The sequence below is a fragment of the Loxodonta africana genome, chromosome 11 (genome assembly GCF_030014295.1).
Source record: "Loxodonta africana isolate mLoxAfr1 chromosome 11, mLoxAfr1.hap2, whole genome shotgun sequence".
Classification (NCBI taxonomy): Eukaryota; Metazoa; Chordata; class Mammalia; order Proboscidea; family Elephantidae; genus Loxodonta; species Loxodonta africana.
The window spans coordinates 18,792,800-18,801,988 of NC_087352.1; the positions used below are offsets into that span (position 1 = coordinate 18,792,800).

The 9,189-nt window shown below is 47.4% G+C and overlaps 1 protein-coding gene across 1 annotated transcript; it reads right to left on the minus strand.

The window, feature by feature from the left end:
* Window positions 1-586: 586 nt before the first annotated feature.
* On the minus strand, window positions 587-8,979 carry KLK13 (kallikrein related peptidase 13). Its single transcript, XM_064294094.1, is given in 5 exon segments — window positions 587-1,163; window positions 2,896-3,032; window positions 3,637-3,905; window positions 4,231-4,420; window positions 8,928-8,979. Coding segments are annotated over 5 exon segments (837 nt in total). The 3' UTR covers window positions 587-974.
* Between the last annotated feature and the right edge of the window lie 210 nt (window positions 8,980-9,189).

Here is a 9,189-nt window from a genome sequence, read left to right on the forward strand (position 1 = left end):
GGGTCCAGATATAGAGGTCCCTTGGGATATGGAACCTCATCATTCTAGAATCTAGAGTGATATTGTTTATTAGTGGGAATGGGGGTTCTGAGAAAGGGAATGTTAGCAGAGGCAGAATGTTGGCAGAATATAGGATTCAGATAGGGACATGACATTTGGGAGACCCAGAACAGTGTAAGGATGAACCATCATGAGGATCTAGCGTTGGTGGTGATGAATCATTCAGAAAGCATAGGATGTTGCTGGGGTAGAAGATTCTGGACACAGGAAATTATTTTCAGGATGAAATGTTATGGGAGTCTAGAACCTTCTATGGTACAAAACAAAGAAATATCTAGAATATTGACAATGACAAAATATTTGAGGGGGGATAGCATGTTTTCAACAAAGCTCTGTTAGTGGGACATAGAATATTGTTGAGATGGTTTGATGTAGGTATTTATGAATGTAGCCATGGATAGAACATTCAGAACACCATCTGGGTTTACATTGTCGTTCTGTGTGATGGCGTCGATTCTGACTCATAGCGACCCTATAGGAAAGAGTAGAACTTTCCCATAGGGTTTCCTAGGCTGAAAGTCTTACTGGAGCAGGATGCTGGGTCTTTTCTCCCATGGAACAGCTGGTGGGTTCAAACCATAGACTTTTTGGTTAGCAGCCAAGTACTTAATCATTGTACCACCAGAAATTTTGGGTCTATGTTAGCCATGTTGAAACATTTAGGAGACCTGGAATGTTGTTTGGGTTGAGGACATTAAGGAGACTGGTATGTTTCAGGGATGCAAGGTTTGGGAGACCACAATGTTGGCAGTGACTAGATGCTTCTGAAACATAGAACATCCAGCTGGAATTGAACATTTTGAGAACACGGGTCATTAGCTAGAATGGAACAGTTTGGGAGAGGCAGAGGAGGGCTGGGTATACTGAGGAAGGAGGGCATGGGGGAGGAAGGAGGCCAGAAATGAACACGACTTTTATTGTGGGCCCTTTGTCCATTTCTGCTCCTAGATTTTGCATTTTTGGATTGTTTCCTGGATCCATGGAACGTATTGAGAGACTCGAGTGTAGACACCAGGTCGGTTGGGCTGCCCACAGGGGAAGTCTCCCCAGGAGATGATGCCATGGAGTGTTCCATTACAGACCAGGGGGCCTCCAGAGTCACCCTAAGTGAAAGGAGAGAGAGACAGAGATGTGGGGTCCTTGCTAGGGATAAACAAAGACAGAGACAGACAGATATAGGGAAAGAGTAAAAGATGGAGAGAGATACACAGAGAGGCACACAGATAGAGGAACACAGAGAGAGGGTGAGAGAGAACAACAGTGACAGAGAGAAACAGAGATGAGAAGACAAACACTGAGGGGACAGATAATGAGAGACAGATGGGAAAGATGCAGAGAGAGAGAGAGACCCCTCCCATTCTCACCCCAGTCCCATTCTCATCCCTACCCCATGTAAGAGATAGAGACAGAGAGAGAAATGAGAAACAGAGACCACATATATGTGTCTCTCTGGTCCTCTGTCTCATGACCGTGGTGACAGCTTACCACATGCACCTGTTCTTGGAGCTTACCTCATACACCTGTTCTTGGTTCCCTGGCACCAAATCCCACCTTGGCTCCCTACTACCAGCTGATCCTGCTCCTGATTTATTGTTCCTTTGTGGCATCCTACTATTGAATTAAGGAGCCCTGATAGCACAATGGTTAAGTGCTTGGCTGCTAACCAAAAGGTTGGTGGTTCAAACCCACCCAGTGACTCTGCAGGAGAAAAACCTGGCGAGGTGATCTGCTCCGGTAAAGATTACAGCCTAGAAAACCCTATGGGGCAGTTCTACTCTGTCACGTGGTGTTGCTCTGAGTTGAAAATCTACTTGACAGCACCTAACAACAACAATACCAACTACTGAGTTAACCCATCCACATCTTGGTAGGGTATGCAACACACGTGTACCTCCACTTCTTCCTCTGCGCCTAAGGCAGATATCACTAATATATCAAGGCACACATCATTATACTATTTCCCACTGAAACAAAACTCAATCTTAGAAGCCTCCTCTATAGGACATTGATTGTTTTTGCCCACGTAACATCCATTTACCCTTATTTTGGTATCAGCTCCCTGAGTTTTCCTTTGGGGGAACTATCGCTCCCACACTCTCAATCTATATAGTTTGGCTCAGTCCCACAGTTAGTCATATGACCCAGACTTGGTCCATCACAGAATCCCACAGCTCTGGCCAGAGTGATGGTTCAGGGATGGACACATTATCCAAGTCAGACTCATGCTCAAGACTTTTGTGTGAACTATTGGGAAAGAGGCATTCTCTCTTTCTAATAGAGCTGCTTAGAGAGTAGGACATAAGCCTAAATCCGCTTGGGGCATCTTGCCATTGCCTGGGAAGATCCTAAGTGAGAATGAAGCCAAAACAGAAGAGAGAGTTGCTGAGAGTTAAAGAGAGACAGAGTTCTGAAAACATTATTTGAGCACATGGATACATCTGAACCTGAAGCCAGAAACCCTTGGACTTTTCAGTTACAAAACCAGTTTTGTTTTTTTTTTCCTAAGCCAACTTGAATTGTTTTTTTGTTTAAGCCAATTTGAGTTGAGTTTCTGTCTCTTGCAACCAGAAGAATCCCAACCTTTATGTATCTCAACACAGGGATCTGGGCAGCCTCTGTCAGTCATACCTAGTGCTTAAGATGAGTTATATTTTCCATTCATGAATATCCTGTTTGTTTTGACCCCATATGCTAGGTATCTCATCTTACAGAGACTGGTTTTCCCAAGACTGGAAGCAAATCGTTTTTCCTCCTCCCTCCCCCAAGCATCTGCCCCCAACTCCATTCTAGCTTCCCATCCTAGCCTGTGGCAATCCAACAACCCCATGGTCTCACCTCACAGGAATCCTTGCCACCCTCTTTTGTGCCAGCACACAGCATGTTGGAAGTGATCCTTCCAGGGTAGACTTGACGACACTCCTCATCTGAGTGTAGTTGGATGTTGGCACATTGTAAGGTTTTTGGGTAACTCACTGGGGAGGAAAGAGAAAAAGGTCTAAGGCTGCCTGTTCTGGACAGAATATGGGGTGGCAGTTAAATAGGAGACTTGCATGAGCAGAGTGCTGGCAGAAAGTAGAAAGAGAAAGGTAGGGGAAGAGATAAAGCATGTAGCTGTGGAAAGTGGTAGAAGAGGCAAATGTGGAGAAAAGTGGGAGAAGTGGAGAGAAAGAGAACAGAGGAAGGAAAAATGGGGAGGGGTAGGGGAGGGAACTGGGAAGGAAGAGATATAAATTGGGAAATAGATGAAAGAGAGAGAAAGAAAGTTGGGGAGAGGGAGTTGGGAAGAAACAAGAAGACAGGTGGTGAGAGATAGAAGATCAAGATGAGGAAAGCACTAGAAGGAAAGATGGAAAGAGATGTGAGAGTGTTGGAAAGAGTGGTGGGAAGAGATGGGCATGTTGAGGAGAAAGACATGGAAATGAGACCAGGAGAGAGTTTAAGGATGCTAAAGACATGCCAAGAGCTCTTGTTAATAAAAGGGAATCCTCCTCCACCTTTCCTCTCATCTCTGCCCCAGTCCCCCCTCCACCCCCACTGACTCTGTGAGCCTTCAAGCTAGTATGCACTGGAACATACCCTGAGGGCTAGTGGTAGTGCCCCAGCCAGACACTCGACAGCAGGTTCCAGGGGGTAGGTAGACATTGTGGGAAAGTGGCAGGATGCCAATGTGGCTTGTGAGCTGGACCAGGGACTGTAGCTCCAGCAGCATGATGTCATGGTCATGGTTCAGGTGGGTGGGGTTGATCTGGTATTCAGGATGGGGGATAGAGCGGACTACCTCCCTCACCTGCTCGCCTGCCTCCACACGCCCCAGGGCATGCTTGCCCAGGTAAACTTTGTACCCGCTGTGGATGAAGGAAGGTGTGATTAGGCGAGAGGATGAGTCCTCCTCCATCCCAGTCCTAACCTCAGCCTCTCCCCTGTCTCCAACATAGCCCCACCCCACCCTACTTCCCTCCTCTCCAAACATCAAACACATCTCTTTCCTTACTTCCAACTCCAATCCCACCTCCATTCTCATACTACTGCCAGATAGCCACACCAAACCTTTCTAACCCCATGCCGTTCTCCACCCCAACTCCAACTCCGTCTTGAAATCCAACTCCACCCCCACCAACCACACCAGTCCCATTCTTATCCCTACCCCATGTTCCCCTGGCTCCCACATACTCCTTCAGACAATGTGCCGCAGTGAGGACCCATTTGGGATGGACTAGGACTCCCCCACAAAGCAGCCGCCCTTTCACCAGTAGGGCCACCTGCCAGGGCTGAGAGTGAGGGAGGCAGGTGTAGCCACCTGGGAGAACTCCATTGGTTCCATTGGTGCCATTCATAATCTTGAGGTACTCCTGAGAGACGCCTGGTAGAGGAGAGAAATTGGTAGAAAACTTTATTCAAGGGGGAGGAGGAAGCCTGGAATTGTGGTTACTGGGTTTGGGGAAAGGGTCAGAATTTTGCTCTGGGCGACCAGGAACTGATGGTTCATTTATTGATCTCTGGGAGTTGCCATTTTCAATGCAGTCAGATGAGTCAAAGCAAAGAGGCAGCCTCCTTTTCTGTAGAAATGCCAAACTCTCCAGTGGGGGTTCAGGGAATGAGGATGCTTTTTACAGGAAAGCACCTGCATTTTATCTATCATTTCCACGTGGGGATGGATTTCAGGAGGCAGAAGTGATACTGGCTTACATATCTACCTGGGCAGTATCCAACCATCCGTCCGTCCGTCCGTCCGTCCATCCAACTACCCCATCCATCCATCCATCCATGCAACTACTCAACCACCATCCCTCCACTCATCCATCCAAACCTCCCAATCAACAAACTAGAAACCATCCACCATTCAACTACCATCTACTATTTACCTAATCATCACCCACCCATCGATCCACACACCCATCATCCATCCATGCATCCAACCTTTCAACACGTATTTTTGATTCTGGATGGTGTTAAGTGCCATCCATTGGCTAACTGCTCTCAGATTCATACTTCCAGCCCTGAGCTCTTCCTCTAAACTCCGAATATAAATACTGTCAACTTGAATGTCTCTCATGTGTCTTAAACTTTGTATCCCCAACTTGATTTTCTCAACTAAAATTGTTCCTTCCAATCTTCCCCACCTTGCCGCTCAACTACAAACTTAGGAGTCATCCTTGCTTCTTCTCTTTCCTTCATCATTCATGACCAACAAGTCCCACTGGTTTTACCTCCTAAATATCCATCATCTCTTCAATTCTCTCCACCTGGCCTGCCACCTTCCTGGTCCAAAGTTCCCATCTTCTCTAGCTTGCATGACTATACCACCAAACCAGTTGCCATGGAGTTAATTCTGACTCATGGCCACCCCATGTGTGTCAGATTAGAACTGTGCTCCATAGGGTTTTCAAGGGCTGAATTTTTAGAAGTAGATCACCAGACCTTTCTTCTGAGGTGCCCCTGAATGGACTTGAACCGCCAACCTTTCAGTTAGCAGCCTAGAGCATTAATCATTTGTACCTTCTGGGGGCTCCAAATGCCTACAGGAGTTTCCTAAATGCTTCCACTTGTGCAGTCCTTCAACCTCCTGTTCTCAAAGCAACAAGAGGGATCTTTGAAAAAGGAAATTCAGGCCATGATGTTCCCAGGTCTAACACCCTACGGTAGCTTCCTTTAAAATAAGATTCAGAGCCTTTCCAACATTTGCAGAATTATTCATTATCTGGCTGCTGCCAGCCTCTCTGATCCCATCTCCTACCTCTATCCCCCTCATTCTATCTGTTCCAATCACTTGGGCCTATTCTTCAAGCAGACCCAGCCTCAGAGCCATTGTGCTTGCTGTTTCTTCTTCCTGGAATGTTCCCTTCTCAGTATTTGCACTGTCCAATACGGTAGTCACCAGCCACACGTGGCTATTAGAATTTAAGTTAATTAAAATTAAATAGAAATAAAAATTTAGTTTACTCTTTGCAGCAGTAACATTTCAAATGCTCAATACCCCAGTGTGGCCAGTGGCTACTATATTGGACAATGTGAATATAGAACAATTCCTTTCATTTGCAGAAAGTTCTACTGGATGATGGTGTACAATCTAGAGAGCCCATGTCTGAGAGCTCAACCCAAATGTTTTCTCCTCAGAGAGGCCTTCCTTCACCACTTGATCTAATGTTGCCTCTACTGATCCCTAGTCATTTGCTATTGTATTCCCCCTGTTAATTGTCTCCACAGCAATGATCATTATTCATTTCTCTTTTTATTTATTGACATTAATGTCTTTTTTTTCTTTCAGTATCTCCCCACTTTGACTGTAAGCTCCATTAAGCACAGACACTGTAAGTGCCTTAATCAATGCAGTATCCCCAGGACCCAGCACAGTGCCTGGCACGCAGTAGGTGCTCCATGAATGAATGTTGTGTGTGTCAGGCACTGTGCCTAGCACTGGAGGCACGCGGTGGGCAGTGGGACACAGGCAAGCCAAATGCAACTGTGTGCCACTTTCCAACTGTATAATCTCAGGCAAGTCACCACCTCAATTTTCTCAGCTGTAAGGTAGGAACAGTAAGAGTTCATCTCTCATTGGACAGTTATAGGATTTAATAGTGCTCAGCTGCTAACCAGAAAGATGGCAGTTTGAACCCACTCAGTGGCTCCACAGGAGAAAGACCTAGTGATCTGCTCCCATAAAGATTACAGCCTAGTAAGCCCTATGGGGCAGTTCTACTCTGTCACAAGGGGTCGCTATGAATCGGAATCGATTCAAACCTCCAACCTTTCAGTTAGCAGTTGAGTGTGTTAACGGTTTGCACCACCCAGGTATCCAACGCAGTTTTATTTAAGTAAAGAAAAAAAAGTTGACCTTCAGTAGACCATTAGGTCAAAAATTAAGGCGGTGGTTTGTTGGGAGGACAGTCTTGGGTTTGGATCCTGACTTACGTGCTGCAGGTATCTTTGGGACAGGACCCTTCTGCCTCTGAGTCTTGGGTTTTTTTGGCTGTGAAACTGTGGAATAATTATAGTGCACCTACCTCATTGCACCTACCTGGTAGTGCAATGGTTAAGTGCTCGGCTGCTAATCACAAGGTTGGCAGTTAGAACCCACCAACTGCTCCATGGGAGAAAAGAACCTGTGATCTGCTCCTGTAAAGATTACAGCCTAGAAAACCTTGTGGGGCAGTTCTACTCTGTCATATACAGTTACTATGAGTTGAAAGAGAAGCCCTGGTGGCACAGTGGTTAAAACACTTGGTTGCTAACCAGAAGGTGGGTGGTTTGAACACAGCAGTCAGATCCATAGGAGAAAGACAAGGCAATCTGCTCCCGTAAAGACTAAAACAAAACCAAAAAAACCCAAAGCCACTGCCATTGAGTTGATTCCAATTTGTAGCAACTGTATAGGACAGAGTAGAACTGCCCCATAGGGTTTCCAAGGCTGTAAATCTTCACAGGAGCAGCCTGCCACATCTTTCCACTGGATTCGCTGGTGGGTTTGAACTGCTGACCTTTAAGTCAGCAGCCCAGTGCACTGAGGCGAGTACACAGGCATAAAGATTACAGCCTTGGAAACCCCATTCTGTCCTATAGAGTAGCTATGAGTAGGAATAGACTTGAAGGCATATACCACCACCTCATAAGGCTGTTGAGGATTCCACAAGACTGTGCATATGGAGCTCCTAGCCCAGGATGGGGCAGCCAGGAAGCACTCAGAACATGGACATGAGTCCTGGGAGTGTTGCCAAAGGAGAGGAGCCACCCCATGAATGGGCAAGGATGGTGGCAGGTGCTTGACTCCTGTGGACCCCTTGTTCTCCTTCTGGCCTCAGTTCAAGGCCTTTGGGAAGCCATCTGGGCTCCTGGCTTGGCTCATTGAAGCCTTTACTTCATGTCACAGTTGCAACTAATTATTAACTAATTATTTGGGTAATTGTTAGAATAATGTCTGCATTCATCCCTCTAGGCTCTGGGTGCTAGGAGCAGGAACTGTGTCTGTGCTTGTACAGCACCCAGCACAGTGCCTGGTGCTAGGACGTTGTTGAATAAATGAATGAATGAATGGATAATGCATGGATAGGGTTTCCAGAGAACTTGCCTGCTGCAAAGGCAGGGAAGAGGAGCTTACGTGTGAGAAAAGGAATCTTTGGGGACCAACTTTAGGTGGAGTCAGATAGGTTTTGGTTCACCCCGAGGCTTAAAGGCAACATGAACTAGCAGATTCTGGGAGAGGCTGAACATGAAGAGACAATAGTAGTAATAAAGTAATAATAATGATTAATAACTGAGTTTCTTCTACCTGCCATTCACTGAGCACATTACTCCAACTACCTCATTTGAATATTCACATCAACCCTTTGTGATAAGAATCCATATGCTCCCATTTTACAGATGAAGAAATTGAAGCACAGAGAAGCTAAGTTATTTGCTCCAAGTCACACAGCCAGGTAGTGACAGCGGCAGTGGCAGGATTTGAACTCAGTGTCCATCCCACTCATCTGACTCCCAGGGACCACAGGGAGGCCAGGAGGCATTGAATGTCGTAGAGGCTGCTAAGGTGGTAGTTTGGGGGCTGGAGGTTGGCTGGGATGCAGAGAAGAGCAGTCAAAGAAGGCGCCTGGTGGGCAGGATCTAGGAGACATAAAAAGAGTTGGAGGCATCTCCAGGGAGGGGCCTGGGGCCAGAGTGGAAAAAGGTGGGGTAAGTGGAGAAGGTCGGCTGTCCCAGTAGGGAAACCGGGTCACACAGGGACAAGCAGGAAGCTCTCTGGGCTGTCCTGGTGGGACCCGGCCCCACGTGGGCGGGGGGCGGAGCTCGCGGCTCCTACGGCCCCCCCACCCCATCCGAACCTTGCCACCACGGTCCCGAGCAGCCACCCCGCCTCCACCTCCGCGCATTCTTACCGCCTGACAAGGCCAAGGTCAGGGAGGCGATCGCTGTGGCCAGGGGCCACATGGCTGCTCTCCCTTGGGGGGCAGGGCGGGGTCTGAGGAGAAGCCGAAGGGGTGTTACGGGCTGACCCAGACACTCCTCTTTCTGAAATCCCTTTGCTCTTGCGCTTCCCAGTCTTGAATCCCCCCACCCCTGACCCTGGAATCGGCACACCCCCGCCCCTAATTCCGTCCTCTGGTGGGGGTCCGGCAGAGAGCTAGGAGGGGCAGTCTG